Source organism: Cetorhinus maximus, chromosome 1, assembly GCF_964194155.1.
Source record: "Cetorhinus maximus chromosome 1, sCetMax3.hap1.1, whole genome shotgun sequence".
Taxonomy (NCBI): Eukaryota; Metazoa; Chordata; class Chondrichthyes; order Lamniformes; family Cetorhinidae; genus Cetorhinus; species Cetorhinus maximus.
In genome coordinates, this window is record NC_135879.1 from 12119448 (window position 1) to 12138240 (window position 18793).

At 43.5% G+C, this 18793-nt stretch overlaps 1 protein-coding gene across 10 annotated transcripts in view; it reads right to left on the reverse strand.

Annotated features, from left to right (window-relative positions):
* The window catches only part of lef1 (lymphoid enhancer-binding factor 1), a 170031-nt gene extending 152060 nt beyond the window's left edge, over nt 1-17971 (reverse strand). For 5 of the 10 annotated variants that reach the window (XM_078533032.1, XM_078532641.1, XM_078533022.1 and 2 more), the window contains exons 1-3: nt 17392-17969; nt 17101-17167; nt 16790-16929 (exon numbers count right to left, since the gene is read on the reverse strand). In XM_078533032.1, the coding sequence (XP_078389158.1) occupies nt 16790-16929; nt 17101-17167; nt 17392-17601 (417 nt within the window). In that variant the 5' untranslated portion in view covers nt 17602-17969. Of the gene's footprint in view, nt 1-16789; nt 16930-17100; nt 17168-17391 lie in introns of all 10 variants that reach the window. The other 5 variants (XM_078532555.1, XM_078532919.1, XM_078532992.1 and 2 more) reach the window with 2 other exon arrangements.
* Nucleotides 17972-18793: the final 822 nt, after the last annotated feature.

The window sequence follows — 18793 nt, forward strand, 5'->3', positions numbered from 1 at the left end:
TTGGCATCTTTTAGCTTTCCCCCTACACCTCCATGAAGACCATTTGCATGCTTTTTCTATGTTAAGAGTTCCAGGTGCTCCCGTGACCCATGGCCGAGATAGATCTACCTGTACTCATGGCCTTGCGTGCTAAAATCTTTTTGAAGATAGTTTTACTAGGGCTGCTCAGGATATTCACCATTAAAAAAAAGAGAAATAACACAGCTTGAACGATAATATTATTTGCAGTCTGTGAATAGTGTGTTACCCAAGTACGGGCTTAACCTCACTGGAAAGGCAGCTGCAGTTTGCACCACATATACACACATATTAGACAACAAGAGCAAAGCAACTCTTGTGCAAAAGGTCAGGCCGATATGAATAGCATCCCCAGGTGTTATTGTGGTTAACTTTATTTTCAGTGTTAGCTGAGCTACCTGAACATTTATCTTTTCTCATCTTTTGAACACCACCCCCCCAACCCACCTCCCCCACCGCCCCCTCTCTGCCAACTCATCAGATAAGATATCCGCTCAGGTACAGTAGCTTAGCTTCTGCAGTGCGAGGCAGACACATCTCACCACATCAGCTTGCCGACAAGCTGGCTGTACAGCAAGCGGTAAACAACAGAAGGCAGCTTCGTTTGGCGATTTTTGGGGTAGCATTTCCAAGAGGGTTTCTCTCTCTTTGCAAAGAGAATCCTACGAGCAGCAGAAGGCTGAGCCGAATTTTTCATTCCGCTTGCCCGCCGATTGGAATGTCTTACCCCAGGGCCCGATCACACACGGTGAAAAAGCGGGTAAAAGTTGTGTGAGAACTTTGTGATTAGTTTCGCCGGCAACATCAGCCCCCAATTTTAACCCAACGCACAACTGACGTATCACAGGATTGTTACAGCACGGATGGAGGCCATTCTGCCCATTGCGTCTACACCAGCTCCTCGAAAGAGCAATTCACCTAGTGCCATTCCCCTGACTTCTCCTCGTAAGCCTGCACATTCTCCCATTTCAGTTAATAACAATCCAATTCTCTCGTGAACGTCTCGATTGACCTGGCCTCCGCCACACTCACGGGCAGCACGCTCCAAATCTTAACCACTTGCTGCATGAAAGATTTGTCTCCTTATTGCTTCTTTTGCCATTCTCGATCCTTCTGTCTGTGGGAACGGTTTTTCCCTTGTCTATTTTGTCCAGACCCCTCATGATTTTGAATATCTGCATCAGATCACCTCTCAAAATCACATGGGGTGTAAAAACAGGTTCAGCCCAATTCCTGCCAGGTGGGTTAGGTTAAAATCAGGGCTATGGTATTCAATGTTCCCTTGAATCTTTGTTGTGTGTGGCCATGGCATGGTCTCTTTAAGATTGCTGTGTGGCCACGCATCTTAAAGGGACATTAGTTGTGCGCTACCTGTTTGTTGCAATGAACAGTATGGTCCAGATAATTACATGCCCAGCACAGGTTCGAAGGATATTGATGGTATTTTGCTTTCTTAACATCAATCGTATTAAAGGCTTTGGCCCATCATTCATAAAATACTCTAGCAGGACCTTGATAAAGCCTCTTCCCCCATCCCCCACTTCAGCTGCTTGCTCCCTCCCGCTCAATTTTACCAGAAATAAAGGCAAACAAGACAGAAAAAAAGACACAACTCTCACCAGCTCTCCCACTCCTTCCTGTGTGAGCCGTGAAGAGCTTCCCAGCACTTCTCTCTACAAAGCTTCCTCAGTGATTGAAAACAAACCCCCAACACCAACTGCAGTTTTAATTTACCTCCAGACTTGTCCATACTGGTGGCTTTGCCCTATGAGGAGAGATTGAGGAGACTGGGCCTATATTGTCTAGCGTTCGGAAGAATGAGAGGTGATCTCATTGAAGTCTACAAAATTCTTACAGGGCTCAACAGGGTAGATGCAGGAAGGATGTTTCCCCTGGCTTGGGGGGGCTCTAGAATCAAGGGACTTAGGGGGCAGGCCATTTAATACCGAGAGGAGGGAGGAATTTCTTCACTCAGAGGGTGGTGAGTCTTTGGAATTCTCTACCCCAGAGGGCTGTGGAAGCTCAATCATTGAGCATGTTCAAGAGAGGGGTTGATAGATTTCTAGATAGTAAAGATATCAAGGGATATGAGGATAACTCTAGAAAGTGGTGTTGAGGTAGCAGGTCAGCCATGGTCTAGTTGAATGGCAGAGCAAGCTCGTGGGGCCGAATGGCCTACTCCTGCTCCTATTTCCTATGTTCCGAAGTATTCTAACGCATTCCTGGCCGATCCCCACATTCTACTCTCTATAAATTTGGCCATCTAAAACTTTGCCACCTGTGTCCTAACTTGCTCCATGTCCCATCCATCATCACCACTGTGCTCGGTGACCTACATTGGCTCCTGGTTAAGCAATGCCTTGACTTTATATGCTTCTCATACTTGTTTTTAAGTCACACCATGGCCTCAGACATCGGTAATCTCCTCCAGCCACGCAACTCTCCTGAGATATCTGTACTCCTTCAATTCTGGCCTTTTGTGCATCTCTGATTTTCTTCAATCCAACCATTTTGTCCATGCCTCAGCCACCGAGCCCCTAAGTTCTGGAATTCTGTCCCAATACCTCTCCACCCTGCTTTCCTCCTTTAAGACACTCCAAAAACCTACATCCTCAACCAAGTTTTTGGTCAACTGGTGTAACAGCTCCTTAAGTAGCTCATTGTCACATTTTGCTTTATGACACTTAAGTGTAGCAACTTGTGTCATTTTACAATGGTAAAGACATGATATAAATACAGGAAGTGTTTTTCCTCGTTTTTTTGTTTCAACAATTACTCAAGGTAGCTGAGGAAGTGGGTGACACTGTCGGTGGTGGATGAGATGACTTCATGCTCTCAAGCTCTTACTGTTCATGTCTCTTTTTAAGCTCTACTTTCGACTGAAGCCTGATGTTTGAAGTGTCTGGAAATCACACCTGACAGGAATGCTGAAGATGGCGAGATTCGCTAAAGTTACATGGGGAAGCAGGGAGTTGGAAAAAGTCTCCTTCTAAATCTATTTTTGTTGGTACTTTATCCCCCGTTGACTCCTCTCCTTATGGTGTCGATACCTTGCTGGCTAAGGAGGGCGATGGACGATGGGGGCAGGAGGCGTTTGCCTTCTTGTTGTCAGACTTGCCTTAGGGTGGCAAGAGGCTGTGTAATACGAGGCGCATCACAACCGGGCATGACTCTATCATCAACCAGCTCACCATAACATTTCACTTCAACAGGAGTGTACAAAAGTTGGCTGATGGGCAGTCCACAATATTTTTCCTTCCATTGTGTTTGTTGGGAAGGGTGCATGATGGGCAGCCCATCCAATGTTGGCCATGTGTACCCTCACCAACATTGACCATTCTGCCCACTATGGTTGCTGAATAATGATCAAGGTTAGGAATCTAAGGTGCTGAGGCCAATTGCAGTGGCCCACCCCCACCATCCAATCACTTTAAGTCCAGCTTCTACAGTTGTAAACAATCATCTTTTGGAGCACAGTCATTTTCCTCAAGAGACTATTTCAATGGAAATGAATCAAAGGTAGGACAGATCACACGTGGTGTTGCAGGGTGACTGAGGTCCAATATGTTAGTTGCAGGCAGATCAGGGCTCTGAGTAAGGTTAGGGCCCCTTTAAGAGCCTCCCCTTTAAAGATAATTCCACCTAGAGTGGAAGCACCTGGAGTGGGAGGAGACAGCCCCAGCCAAAGTTAAGGGTTGAGAGAGAGAGCGAGAGAGAGAGAGACTTGGGCACTGAAGAGTTAGTTTTAGTAATATTGATTTGTATTATGTGCATTGAAATGTGCTTGGAACTTGGATTGGTCAAAGGCTATTGCTTTTAAATGTCAGAAGACTCCAAGACAGTAGTCTTGGAAAAATAGTCTGCAGAAACTACAGAATTAACAGGCATATGGTCTTGTTCTGTCAGTGCTTTGTGTTCAGTCTGAGACAGTCCCTTTCCAAAGTAAGTGTCTTATCTTCAGGAGACAGGGTTACGTAGAAAGTACAGCACAGAGACAGGCTTTAGGCCCAAATGGTCTAGGTGTTTGGGCCCCACATATGCCTCCCCCCCTCCAATCTTGCATCTTCTCACCTTATCAGCAAATCTTCCTTTCCCTTTCTCTCTCATGTGTTTATCTAGCTTCCCCTTAAATACATCTATGCTATTCACCTCAACTATCCCATGGAATAGAAAGTTCCACATTCTAACCCCTTTCCAGGTAAAGAATTTTCTGCTGAATTCCTTATCTGATTTATTAATTTAGATGATACTAGATGAGATGAATCATCTTGTTGCTTATATTCTGACACCATAGACTAGTTTCACCTTGGACCTGACCCTCAAATGTACTAGTTCATTCCGAACTGATGTCAGGACTCGCTTTCTGCAAAGATATTTAGGTTATGGGGTTTTGTTCTTGTGTATGCTAAATAAACAAACAATTGAAAAACTTGCATCGAAACAAGGGTTCAATCCTCCCCAGCACACCATCAAAAGTTTCAGGTCCTATGACATTCTCAGTCCAAAGAACCTGGTACAGGTCTGGATCAAGCAAACCTAATTAGATAAGTAAGACCATAAGATATAGGAGCAGAAATTAGGCCATTCAGCCCATCGAGTCTGCTCCGTCATTCAATCATGGCTGATAAGTTTCTCAACCCCATTCTCCCGCCTTCTCTCCGTAACCTTTGATCCCCTTACCAGTCAAGAACCTATCTATCTCGGTCTTAAATACACTCAATGACCTGGCCTCCACAACCTTCTGTAGCAATGAATTCCAGAGATTCACCACTCTCCGGCTAAAGAAGTTTCTCCTCATCTCTGTTCTAAAAGGTCTTCTCTTTACTCTGAGGCTGTGCCCTCGGGTCCTAGTCTCTCCTACTAATGGAAACATCTTCCCCACGTCCACTCTATCCAGGCCTTTCAGTATTCTATAAGTTTCAATCAGATCCCCCCTCATCCTTCTAAACTCCATTGAGTATAGACCCAGAGTCCTCAAACGTTCCTCATATGTTAAGCCTTTCATTCCTGGGATCGTTCTCGTGAACCTCCTCTGGACCCTCTCCAGGGCCAGAACATCCTTTCTGAGATACAGGGCTCAAAATTGCTCACAATATTCTAAGTGTGGTCTGACCAGAGCCTTATAAAGCCTTAGCAGCACATCCCTGCTTTTATATTCTAGTCCTCTCGAAATAAATGCCAACATTGCATTTGCCTTCCTAACTACCGACTCAACCTGCAAGTTAACCTTAAGAGAATCCTGGACTAGGACTCCCAAGTCCCTTTGCACTCCAGATTTCTGAATTCTCTCCCCATTTAGAAAATAGTCTATGCCTCTATTCTTCCTACCAAAGTGCATGACCTCATGATTTTGAAGAACATAACTTGCCATTAATGAAGTGCCAGTAATTCAAGAACCCAGTTTCTTCCCCATCTTTCCTCTCTCTTTTGAGGTCTTGTTTGGGGCTTGAGCCTTGGTTCTTGGAAGGCCTGGTCTCACTGGGCCCTCGAACATTCAGATGCTCACTCCCTACTTACACCAACTGGTTTTCTAACAAACAGCCAAAGGCTCCACCCCTTACAAGTGGGTTCAAGCCCCACTCCAGAGACTGGAGCACATAATCTAAGCTGGCACCTTAGTGTATTCCAAGGGGGAGTGGGGGTGGGGCTCAATATTAGAAGCTCCATCTATCAGACAAGACATTGAACCGAGGCCATGTCTCAGTTAGGCCTAAAAGATCCGGTGACACGATTGAAACGAGAGCACAGGAGATTTCCCTGTGTCCCGGCCAATATTTATCCCTCTATTGACATCATTAAAACAGATTATCTGATCATTTAATTGCTGTTCATTGGACACAAAAGATATAATATATTCTATTTTTCCACTGACTAACAGGGGTTGGGGAAATCAAGCAAAGGGTCTGCCAACCCCAGTTGCTGAATTCTGTCCGCACAGAGAGAAACACATTACTATTCATCTGGGTTTCACTTGGGAAAAAGGTTTTGCTTATAAAATCAGGCAGCAACAGTACTTTCGCATAAAATAACTAGCTTTGTGGATCACAAAAATTAATGGAAGGAGGCAGAACAATGGATAGCACACAGGCTTCCAGGATCAAAAATAAAATCGCAAGTAATTAAAGGTCAAAGATTACAAAGGATCGTGTAAATTGAGATTTATCATGTGATGTGCACAAGACATGAGAAACAGATTCTACCAGCCTAGGTCTAAATCTATAGCTCAACACCGAGGCTAGGCAGAAAGTGAGAGAGCAGCTGAGCAGCCATTTATCTGCCACATCAACAAACGCGAGGGAGACTGGAATCGAACCAGGATCAGGCCAACGCGATGTGCTGAAGAGCAAACCCAAAAATAACAAAATGAGCCATGCTGGAAGTGAGCAGAGTCCGCCCACCCACCCCATGCAAAAACGGGCATTTTAATCTGACTCAGAGTCATGTACCATGTCACCTTTAAACAGTCCAGCCTGAAGTCACAGTAACATCAAACAAGTACAGTATGTATCCTGCTGTCGCAGCCAGCAAAGTTCAGTGTAGCTGTGGCTGGCTATCCTAATACCTCCTCACGTGACTCAGTGTCAAACTTTGACTGATTACGCTCCTATAACGCGCCTAGGGATGTTTTGCTACGTTAAAGGCGCCATGCAAATGCAAGCTGTCATTGTCATGGCTGACGGCTCAACTTGTAGCTGTTGGGAAACAGGGAAAAAGGGAAAGAAATGGAGAACTATGCGGAAAGGGACTAATTGGGTAGTTCTTTCAAAGAGCCAGCTTTGTCACGATGGGCTGAATGGCCTACTTCTGTGCTGCATCTTTCTAAGATTCCATGGTTCCTATATCACCCATGGCATCTCAAGACAGTCTTTAACAATTCACTCTGACTTGTCAGTGACTAAGTTTAAGCAAGATTCATGAAATATGAAACTGCATTGAGCTGATAAACACTAGGGTCCTCGTTACAGTCGACTTAGCTCCTTGGACACTTTCACAATTGTGAGATTTATAAGATTTATAAGATGTTTTGGGACAGTCCTGCAATTTAGGGTAAAATGAAGGAGGGGTCATGTGACCTGTCCTGAAGTTTGCCTGACAACAGACCAGGGTGGTTTGATTGATAGAGATTAAAGAGGGCACAGCTTGTTATACCGGGAAAAAGGTGCAACAGTTGCAGACAATGGCAAAGGCAGCTGTGATGCTGGTGGACAGACAGTGACTCTCCGACGCCCCAGAAAAGTGTTGAGAATGTCAGGTTGTAAACAGTTGTGCTTTAAACTGTCCATTTAGTTCCAAGATGAAAGAAATTTGGGGGCATAAGTGATAGCTAATCAGCATCCCTACCTGGATAAAAGCCCTGTGTGCTTCACATCGCCATGGTGATGGACTGTTTTTTGACGGGAAGGGTGAGGAGGAACCCATTGTGATAGTGGGTTACAGGCGTTCCTAAGATATCACTGAATATCACAGGCAGGTTAGTCTGCCAGGGCCGGCTAGGTGCAAAAAGTCTCTATGGTTTACCCGCCGGAATGTGGATGGAAGCTCACACTTGGATTGAAAAGACCAAATTCGTGAGGAGCCAAAATGAAACTGCAAGATTCATCTGGCTTCTGCTTGAAGGAAGGTCTCCAGCAACACTCCCACTCTGAAGGACAGTTCTGGGGTTAGATGTTACCAGGCTGAGAAAGGAAAAGAAAAGTAAATCCTCAAGAGCTAAGATTCATTCTGGATAACTGAATGTCTACTTAAAGGACAGTGTGACATAGATCTGTGAAGTGTGTTTTTTTGGTCATGCTAAGAATATGAAAGGGGGATACTTCATGCTGTGGTTTAAAGTATAGGTTGCCCACAAAGGTAGTGTTTAGTCAATAGTGGTTTTAGGCTTTTGTTACAGTAAATGTCTTAAAAAGTATCTTGTTGTGTCTTCCTTTCAGCTATTAACTAGAAGTTTGAATTTCATTTGAAAAGTTATAGGCCTCTACAGGGATTGTAACAACACCGTTTTGCAGCTTGGTTGTTTTCTTGGAGTAACTAGGTTATCGGACATGAATGGGATAGGATAATCGCACTTAAGAGGCTCCAAAGCAAACTGCTTAAGAGATCTCATAACCAATCTCCAATTCTTGGTATGCTCTCCCCTTATGGGCATATCAACCATACCAAAATTTACAGAACCAAGTGAACAGCCAAGGCTCAGGGTCCTCCCATGTAAGATGCTGGTGCAACATAACTAGCTGCAACTGAGTTACTGACTAGTAAGAACATCGGTGAGCTTCCAATTGCATCCCTTCTAGGGTCATCCTACCTTTCCAACATCGGCTTACAGAATTATCTGGAACCACATAAGAAGAATCCTAGTCCCCACTAACAGTGCTATCCCACTATGTCCCATAACAAGGCACCATCCTTCAGAATGGGCCAAAACAACTCAGCTATTGCGTTATCAATTCTGCCACAAAACATCAATTTGGTTCCATCCTGAGGCACACTACCTTGGAGCCATGTTGACCATAAAGAGACTGCGCTTACTGCTCCATACCCATCCACCACCCACTTCCCCCATTCAAGAAGAACAGTCACAGATTTAGGCAGTCCTTTTACATTTATACAACACAGCAAGAGCTCAGCTTCAAAATAAATTTTCAGCCATGTGTTCTGGCAACCAACCTCAGAGATAGAGCTGCCGAGGTTAAAAGATTAGACACTCAAGGTCAACTGGATGCTGAAGAAAATTAGACCTAGACTGACACTTTAGTGCAGCACTGAGGGAGTGCTGCATTTTCAGTGGTGCTCCCTTTCAGATCAGATGTTAACCAAAGGCCTGTCTGCCTACTCAGTTGGACTAAAGATCCCAAGAAGCAGGAGGGAGTCTTCCCTGGTGTCCTGGCCAACAGTGAGCCTTCAACCAACATTTCCAAGACCAGGTTAACTGATTGTTAAATAAAGATAAACTGTTGAAAGGTCGATAACCAGAGGGCACAGGCTTAAGGTGATTGGCAACAGAACCAGAGGTGACATGAGGAAAAGCACTTTTACGTGTTATAAGTTCGGATTTGGATTGCACAGCCTGATAGGCTGGGGGAAACAGATTCAATGGTGGCTTTCAAAAGAGAATGGGGGGGGAAAAAATTACAGGGATTGAGGAAAAAGCCAGGACGTGGGACTAACTGGGTTACTCTTTGAAGAGGTCAGCGTAGACTTAATGGGCTGAATGACTTCCATCCGTTCTGCAATTTCTATGATTACCGTTTGTGGGATCTTGCTTTGCTGTGTCTCCCTACACACCAATTGTGACTGCACCTCAAAATTACTTACTTGGTTGTGAAGTGCTTTGGGAAGGTCATGAGGTCAGGAAAGAAGCTATATAAATGCAAGTTCTTTCCCCTTTTTATACCATGAAGCAATATTTTGCTGTGCCAAATAATACTGCATATAAAAAATATTATTTTTTTCCCCAATATTCAGCAAAATGATGCTCACTGCCCCTTTAGTTCAATTTACAGTGCAACAGCATGTCCCCTCACTTGATCAAGAGAGAACACTGCCTGTTCTTATTCAGAACACCTCTTATTGCCAAAAAACCATGCTGAGAACAATAAACTCTGATACACAAACTTCAATGTACGGATGATAAAGAATAAAGCAGATGGTGGTGTGTTTCTGAATACTAACACCTTGGGAGCTTACAAAAACCCTGGAACCTTGCTCTCACATCTTACAACTTCATCTCAACTCCTGGGTGCAATACTGCTTTGCCGCACACTTCTAACCATGTGGTGCTCTACACCAGTTTCATATTCAATGGATTGGGGGCTAGCATTGCAAATAAGTTCCCTAGTAATAAAGCTAGCCCCATAACATCTGCCAGCCAAATTGTAAAGGGAGACACAAACCATCTCCCCTCCTTGTACAGGTTGCACACGCATGCACAGGCTATATTTACTTTCCCCACAATTTAATAAATTTTGTTACTCATCAAGAAGATTAACCAAGTTTAGACTCAGTATTTTACTGTATTTAATATTTACTCCATGGCTGTAATAATCTGAAGAATACACACATCTCAGTGGGGACCAAGAAAGTCATACTGGAAAATAAGAGAGTTAATGCTTCCCATTATAGTTCTGCAGGATCTCTCTTCATTAGTGGTTGCCCTGCTAAATTTTCTTCTTTGAAGCTTTGGTCTGTCATTACAGCAAACCTTTGAAGCTCTGTCTGTCGTTAATTCTAACAGTAGGGGAGCAAGGTCGCGCTGACAGGGGTGTCAGGTCAGGACCAGTACAGCCAGTACCTTCACGCAAGGCAAGTCAACATGAGAAGTTGGCTAGCTTACTAAGTTTCTTCAGTATTGTATTTTATTGTAATACAATAATATGTGTTTTCTATGAGTCAGAAGATGCACAAAGGCAAACAGAATTCCCACATTTATGGGTTAACATGATGGACCGTTTAGCTTCTTTACTCAATAATGTATTGCCAAACAGCAAGCAAAAATAAACACTAAATAAATGCCACTACTTTCACTGTTAGCACAGTTAAAACAGCGAAGTTTACGTTTAAAAGATGCGGAAAATAATATTGTCTATTTGTAGCAGTGTGTCATAACCAAGGGTAACCACTGTGATTCACAGCCATAGCACACAAACACACCGAACACTTTAAGATACAATGGCACGCCATTGTAAGGGGATTAAAGACATAAGCCTAGAAATTACATTGTGCAATATTTGCGTTATGAACATTTTAATACGAACCTTCGTTCCCTATTTTCGCAGAGGTGTTAGCCTGCTGGAAAATAACTGGATTAATAATTCCAAAGTAATTCAATACTAATCATATTACGTGTGTTTGAACACTTGTATTTCACAGTGCAGCTTCTAAACTCTTATATTTAAAAAAAAATCAAACCTTGCATTCTTCACCAAGTTGATTTGCCATTATCTGCAATTACTCTACTATTCACTGAGAGAAATGTGACTCGTGCTTTAGAAACTGCAATGCCCAATATCTGAACAGAGTAAATACACCACCATTATGAATATTACATCCTATTTCATTTTACAATTATGCTGCAAAATGATTTAATGCGTTTGGGTTCTTCTAAACTTAGAAGAGTGATGCAAAGTAGCCTGCTGCATCTTTTCCTTTGATCTTAAAACATAAATATTTCACTTGGGAACAGGCATGTTATTCTTTAACCCTTTCACTGATTACACTCAGAAGATGCTGTTATCTACTTCAAGTTGTTTTGAAGATTAATATTTTGTTTACAATGCGTTTATATTCATTAATTTGGTAACTTTGCCTGTTTTATATTGCTCATCTGTCATAGGAGGTAAAACGCAAGAAAAATACTTGGTGCAGTGGTGAGGAAGGAGCGTGGAAAAAGAACACTCTTCCTGCACCATTAGAGAAAATATATTACGCACAAAGGCAAGGTAAATGAAGAAAGCAAAGCATTGTATAGATGTGCTTCTGACTGATTCAATGCTACATTTCCCTTCTATTCTCTCATTCCCAGAAAGTGAATCAAAATACATCATCTCCACATTCTAGAAGAAATCGCTAATTGAAACTTAATTCTTGCTCGGCTACAATTCAATGGGAACCAATCACTATCCGTGGTCTTTTTCCATAGGTCCACCCACTGGCAATTCAACTGCATGAGGCATCCCCACCAAACCAGAACTTGTCAGGTGTGCTTTCCATCAAAGGTTGGTGGGAGAAATCACTAGCCCATGAGCTTTACTGAGAACCCCGGGCGATCTTTCCCCTACTTAGTCCAGAGGTGCTCTGCCCAATTCTAGCGCTAGGCTGATCAGCTGGTTATATTATACTTGCATGGGAAAACACAGGGAGGTACAGTGTGTATATTTTGGTATTTCAGACAATCTGTCTAGGCCAACAGGAAAGATCATTTCTCAGATAAAACAATGCCGCTATCTCTCCTGACAAATTAAAACTGACAGTCAGTCTACCAAAACAACAAGCAGTACAAAATTTATTTATCACATTTCACAACAGAGGCAACACTGTGGCATGTACAAAAGTCAAGCTCTATAGTACTCTCCCTAAGAGTCATCTCTAACTTCATCAATGTGGGAACAGGGCTGATTTGAGCATGTGCTCACAGACATAGTGAGAGAAAATTAAACTGTACTTTCCATTATCTGATAAAAGTGAGCTTAGTGGTGAGAAGGACCGCCTCTTTCAACAGTCGCAATGGTCGAAGATTTAACAGACTGTTTACTATAGAGGTTGTGGTGAGGTAAATCTGCCCTTCTGATGGCATTATTATGATTACAAGCAACGAACAACAGCTGCAGCGTACAGTGCAACAGAATGCAATAGGACAAGACGATAACTTTAAATCAACCATTTAAAGTTTAAGCAGGCTACGGTTGAAATAGAGGGGCTCTAATTAGTAACAGCATTACACACTATAGAGCTGAAAACAGCAGAACACTGACAATTAACAATACCATGCATTTCCATGGCGCTTTTAACATCACGAAACATTCCAAGGCATTCCACAAACATTGACACCAAGCCAAAGGAGGAGATAACCAAACCTTGGTAAGGGAGAGAGGTTTTACCCCGTGCTTTAAAAGAGGGGGAAAAAGGTAAAGGTGAAGAGATTTGGGAAAAGCGTAAGGCCTAAATGGCAGAAAACACAGGGAGGGAATAATGAAGTGAGAGAATGCACAAGAGGCCAGAGTTGGAGAAACACAGTTTTCAGAGGGTTGCAGCGCTAGAGATGGTTTCAGAGATTGTGCAGGTGCAAGGCCATGGAGGGCTCGGAAGCCAAGGGCAAGAATTTTAAAATTGATGCATTACGCTGGACTGCAAGCTAATGTAGGTGAGCAAGGGGTGATGGGAGAATTGGATCTGATGCAAGCTGGGAGGGATCTTCACCATATGGACGCGGTAATCATAAGCTGCTGGCAAAAGTAACCATTTGCAGGTTTTGTTCTCGTGAATACTATAAAGCAGAATTAGTAAAACACATGGGGCCACTGAACATTCACTCATTCACAAGATTCTTTGAACAAACTACGTGAAATTGCGACATGTTTTTACCTTGGAGCACAAATGCTACCGCAGACCACAGTGAGGTCTCTGGGCATGCAAAACGCCAGCGAACATTTATTTTCAACTGCATCTGCTGCTCACTATTTTGCACCTACACAGCCTTGTTTAAAAAAAAATCCAGTTCAAGCCCTTTTTTTTTTAAAAAAAGGGACTGTTTACAAGAACTTTGCGGCCTTCTTCACCACAAGTAAAGGTCATGCACATCTTTGCTTCCCACATTGATTACCCAAATTCTACATCAGGCAATAATTGCATGTATCTATTATAAACCCTTAAGGAGCATGCAGCACCATTTTCTCTCTCTCCAATATTAGTACAATTTTCCACTTGAGCAGAATAATCAAATGGCGATTTGATATTTTCTATGAGCTGGGTGAGAGCAAAAAAACCAATCCATCAACATTACATTGTCACGGCAAAGGCCAAGCAAACTGTCAACCTCAAGATGACCATAATTAAACCCAGTTTAGTAATGCCCTTCAAAAAAAACTACCTTGTGTTTACAACTATTTCGGTTTGGTACCAAATTTGCAAGTGCTGAGAGTGTAGGACAAGCTGCACTGAGGAAAGAGTGGTGTAAATTTGCTCACTGCAGGGTCTGGCTAGCACCTTGCTGCCTGGCCTGCTGAGTATTTCCAACATTTCCTGTTTATGGTTCAGATTTCCAGCATTCGCAGTATTTTGCCTTTTGTATCAGCACCTCATGCACACTCAATGCAAAGCAAAACTCAACGTGTGAATCGCATTTGAATCCCTTATTGACCTATCGCCCCTGTCCTTTCCCTTACACCTCCAACCTCAGTGCAATTCATCTCATTCACCCAGATTGTAATTTGAAACCATTCAAGGCATGTCCCGCTTCAAAGACACAGTAGCATGTAAATACCAGGACAGAATGAATTCTACCATGTTAACAGAGTGTTATGGCAAATTCTGTCAGAACTGAACTGTGGAGCCATCCATATAACATTAGCATGATGCCCGCCATCACTTAACTTCAGATGCTTTTATACACACAAACTCCCAACTGCAACACACACATTTTAACAAACATTGGCTCGGATAAATTGCCAAGATTAACAGTCAGATTTGAATCTCTGCTTCTCCCCTTCACTACGGGATTAGCTGGTGAGAGAATCAGACAACATGTCATATACCAATGCCTCAGAAAAAGGTGTTCCAAAATCACGAAAGGGGATGAACTCCAACTTGGCCAACAGAATTTGGTTTAGGTTTGACCCTTGCTTTAAAAGGGGTTAGAGTAAAGGAACACGCGAACCAAACATTGCAACAGAAGTACTCCACTCCACTTTACCCCTTGTTCATTATGAATACAGGATGCTGCAATACTGCGTATGGCTGATGCTACAGTGTGGGCAGCAGGCGTTATTGCTTTCACCTTGGTTTTGCCTAAAGAACCATGCAGACAAACAGCAGTTACATGTCCCATGAAATATGAACTCCTACAGATTGAGGGCAATGGGATGTATGCATGGGTCACAATGTTGCAACAGTCCAACATGTTGTGACATCGCTGTGGCACGTGTCCATGTTAATCAATGCGTCTTAAACTCAAATAGCTTAATTACTTTATATAGTATTACCTAGGGCTTACAACACAAACGGGCCATTCAGCCCAACAGATCAATGCTAGTATTTATGCTCCAGATGAGCCTCCTCTCACCCTACATTTTTTTTTTGTTTGTTCATGGGATGTGGGCGTCGCTGGCTAGGCCAGCATTTATAGCCTATCCCTAATTGCCCTTGTTCAGAGGGCATTTAAGAGTCAACCTTATTGCTTCACCTCATCTGTCAACATATCTTTCTATTCTGTTCTCCCTCAATTACTAATCAATCTTCTCCTTAAATGCATCTATGCCATTTGCCTTGACTATATCACATGGCAGGAAGCTCACAGTCTAGCCACTCTGGTAAAGATGTTTCCCTGAATTTCTTACTGGATTTATTGGTGACCATTTTATACTTATGGCCCATAGTTTTGGACTCCTTCATAAGTGGAAACAATTTCTCTTAAATCTACCTTATTGAATCCCTCCGTAATTTTAGAGACCTCCATCAGGTCACCTCTGGGCCTTCACCTCTCCTGAGAAAAGGATCTGTGCTTGTGCAGTCTTTCCTGATAGTAGTTATAACCACTTGGTAGGTTTTGTTCCCCCCCCCACCACCACTCTCTATCACGAACATGTAGTTAATCCACAATTTCATGTGCACTTAGTGAAACAGACCACAGTACAATGTGGGAAGTTGACCAATATGGGAGACACCAGCTGACAACATCACTGTGACTGGCTCGTCCACAGCAAAACGCCAACCAACGCAGGGCCGACAAACCACTGGGCAGAGTCAGACAATCCTTTGCAAAATGGACTGGCTCTGAAATAGGAAGCCATCCAGTTTGAAGGAGGATAGAGTTATTGAGACGTTAGGTCAGCACTGGGTCAAGCCCTCAAACCCTGACTGGATGCATGGCAAGGATAGACAACAGACCCACACTTGTGCCTCAAACAGATCGCTTCACAAGTGTAGTATAAACCACAGCCAAAAGAGCATTTTTGTTAAGGTTTTGACATCATAGCACATGTCACTTCAGCAGAGAGAGCTTAACCCACACTCGCTCCGGGATCAAACCATGCAGCCAGTTTGCTCTGGGAGAAGCCTTGCGGCTTCTTGGTCAGTATTTCAATGTAGGTAACCAACTTCAAAGAGCGGACTCAAATGACACCAGATCTGTGGTCCATGTATCACAAATGTATAACTGAAGTCAAAACGTTCTATCACAGAGGTTACTCTTATTTGAAACATCCCTTAATTCCATCACAAAAATCTTAAATCCACAGCCCCATCAGACAAAATTCCAGATTTTTTTTTTTTTAGTTGTTTTTAAGTGTGGGATTCCTTCTGACACACACAAAAAAACCGTGGTCTGACAATCAGCATTGAGTGTTCCCACTGACAAACACCAGAGACCTTGTGTTCCTAAATCAACAGACTTAAACCACCCCCCACCACCCCCACCCCCACCTTGGGGTGTGGTGAAGAGACAGGGATTGCAAACAACCGTCCCCATTCTGCACCTTCTCAGTAACATGGTTTTCAGTAGAAGCCTGTAGTGCACATCTTGTGGCCTATTTAAACTTAGCGGTTAAAATTGTTTTGTGTTTGTTTGTGGCGTTTTTTTCTGTCTCTTTGTGTAGAGGCGGGCTGGCACCAAAAAAAAAATCTCTTATCTGCCAGAGAGACAGCGGTGCCGCTTCTAGACAAAACAATCCGAAATATAAAGGAGGTCAAGCAATAGCAACAAAAAAAAATTCACGTTCTCATTTGGACTGCAGATTGTTTTAAAGTCATTAGTAAATAACATGAACAAAACACACACACACACAAACAAACACTGCGGTCTAGTTAATTTTAAAAAGTAGAACTTGCGGGTGAGACAACGTATCGAGGATTTTAATTAAGAGAGGGAGGCTGCGACTCCTTATTGTCGAGAGAGGTAAAGAGGGGTGACATCCCCGGGACTCAGAGCTGCTGACAGCCTGACTCGATACCTGAGTTAAGCTAAGGAAGGGGCAGAGGGAAGAAAAGGGGCTGTTTACTCGCATCTCTCTTGTAAATAGTCACTTACAAACAAACAATCGCTATTACAAGCCTTGTGACTCACCGTTCTGGGGACAGGAGGAGAGAGGGAGCCGTTGTTCAGGTAAGGGTCGCTGCTGAGATTGGGGACCATGATGTATCCTGGTTGATAAGTGCAGTAGGCTGGACTCTTGCTGTACATCGCTGCATCCTGTCTTTTCCCTACTAAAGTTTAAAGAAAAATAAGGGAAGGTGGTGGGGGGTGGGAGAGGAGAGGAGGGAGGGGGTGACCCAGAGAGAAAGTGGGGGGGGGAAATTACACCAGAAATTACACATTAATAATGAAACACAAAGTTGACTGGGGAAGAGGCGAATGCTTTAAGCAGGCTTGCTCACCCTCCTCGATGCTCGTTCTCACTTTGTCCCGAAAGGGCTCCTCGCTAACTTGTGTTCGTCTGCCCACCTAGAAAGTCAGTAACAAGTTTTAGAGAGACAGGGTAGAAAAGGGAGGGAAAAGGGGAGAGAGAAGAGAGGTTAAGGCAGGGCAGAAGTGAGGATGGTTGTTCGCGGTTCGCTGGGGTTTAACTATGTGTGTGTGTGTGTGTTAGTGTCTCGGAGTGTGATGTTGGGTTTGTGCTTTCTCTCTCTCTCTCTCCCTCCCTCTCTCCCTCTCTCTCTCTCTGTTACCTCGGGTTCGGCCGAGTTGCTGTTGCTTTCGCTGCCCGGGTTAATCTCGGACTCGTTGACTAGCGATGACTTGAGGTCGGCCAGATCCCTCTCCTCGGTGGCGCTGATCTCCGCCAGGATTTTGTCCTCCTGTTCCCCTTCGTCCTTGAACGAGATCATCTCATCATTCGCCCCCAGCTCCGGGTCACCACCGCTGTTCAGCTGCGGCATCCCTGCTTTTGGAACTTTAGACAAAATAGAATGGTGTCTCTCTCTCTTTGGGTCTAATGTATGGGGAAGGGGTCTGGAATCTTGGAAGAGAGAGAGAGAGAGAGAAAAGAACTGGCTTTTTTAAAAAAAAAAGCCAGTCCTTATTTGTTTTTTTTAAAAAAAAATCTGCAATAAAAATTCTGAAACAAGTCCTCAAGTTCCAGGAGGAGAGATTGCTGATTCCTCTCTCCTCTCCTCTCTCTCTGTGGTTGAATGCAAACTGTTCCCTCGCTTACTTTCTGTTTTCTCTCGCTGTCTTGGGAGTGAAGCTAGTTAAAAGCAAACCCAGAAGACTAGTTGGTTGGTTGTATTTGGAGACGGCGGAGAGTAATGCTTGCGAGAGAGAGAAAAAAAATAGCAGAGCCAAGGAGGAGGGAGACTAAGGGGAGATCAAAGCCGTGCCGCCGGGGTGATTGACAGCTCTGATTGACGGGGGGAGCTCCACAATTGTCCTTCTGCAACTCTAATAAGATGCAGAGCAGCCTCTGCAGGCGAAGACCTAAGAGATTTTGCACACAGCGAGAATTTTTTTTTTCTTCCCCAAATCAATGCACAAAATTATCAGCCCTATTTTAAACCCCCCCCCCCACCCCCATCCACCCCCCTCCTCTCACTTCCAGCCTTATTTTTGCTTGCTGAATGACACATACCGTGGTCAGTGCAGCCTCGTTTAACCCAGTCATATCTATGTTAGGATTTTATTTTTAAAAAAAAGAAAATTATCCAGATCAAACTGCAAAAAGTACGCCAAGGGTTTAGAACCGATGTTTAATCAGAAAGAAGGAAGCTAATTTAAACCCCCCTCCACCCCCAACCATTTTAAAACTGCAACCTTGTAAGTGTACGAAATGCCTGGATTAAAAAGTCCCAGGTCAACTTGGCACATTAGATCAAAGGAGTTCAGTTACATCCCAAGCACAATACGCGACTACTACAGGTACAGTAGGATACTCTGGGCAGCATTGTGTTCACCCTCTTTTTAAACACACACACACAGGAAAATAATATTATGTTAAAACCGGGGAAAATTTTCAAAGGAAAGTCAAACAGTCCCAACCACAATAGTGCAGCCCCCTCTCTGTTTATTATCTGTACTCGCATTTTTGAAAACCTCAGCAGAGCCCTGAACCCCGTGTAAATAAATATGTACTTG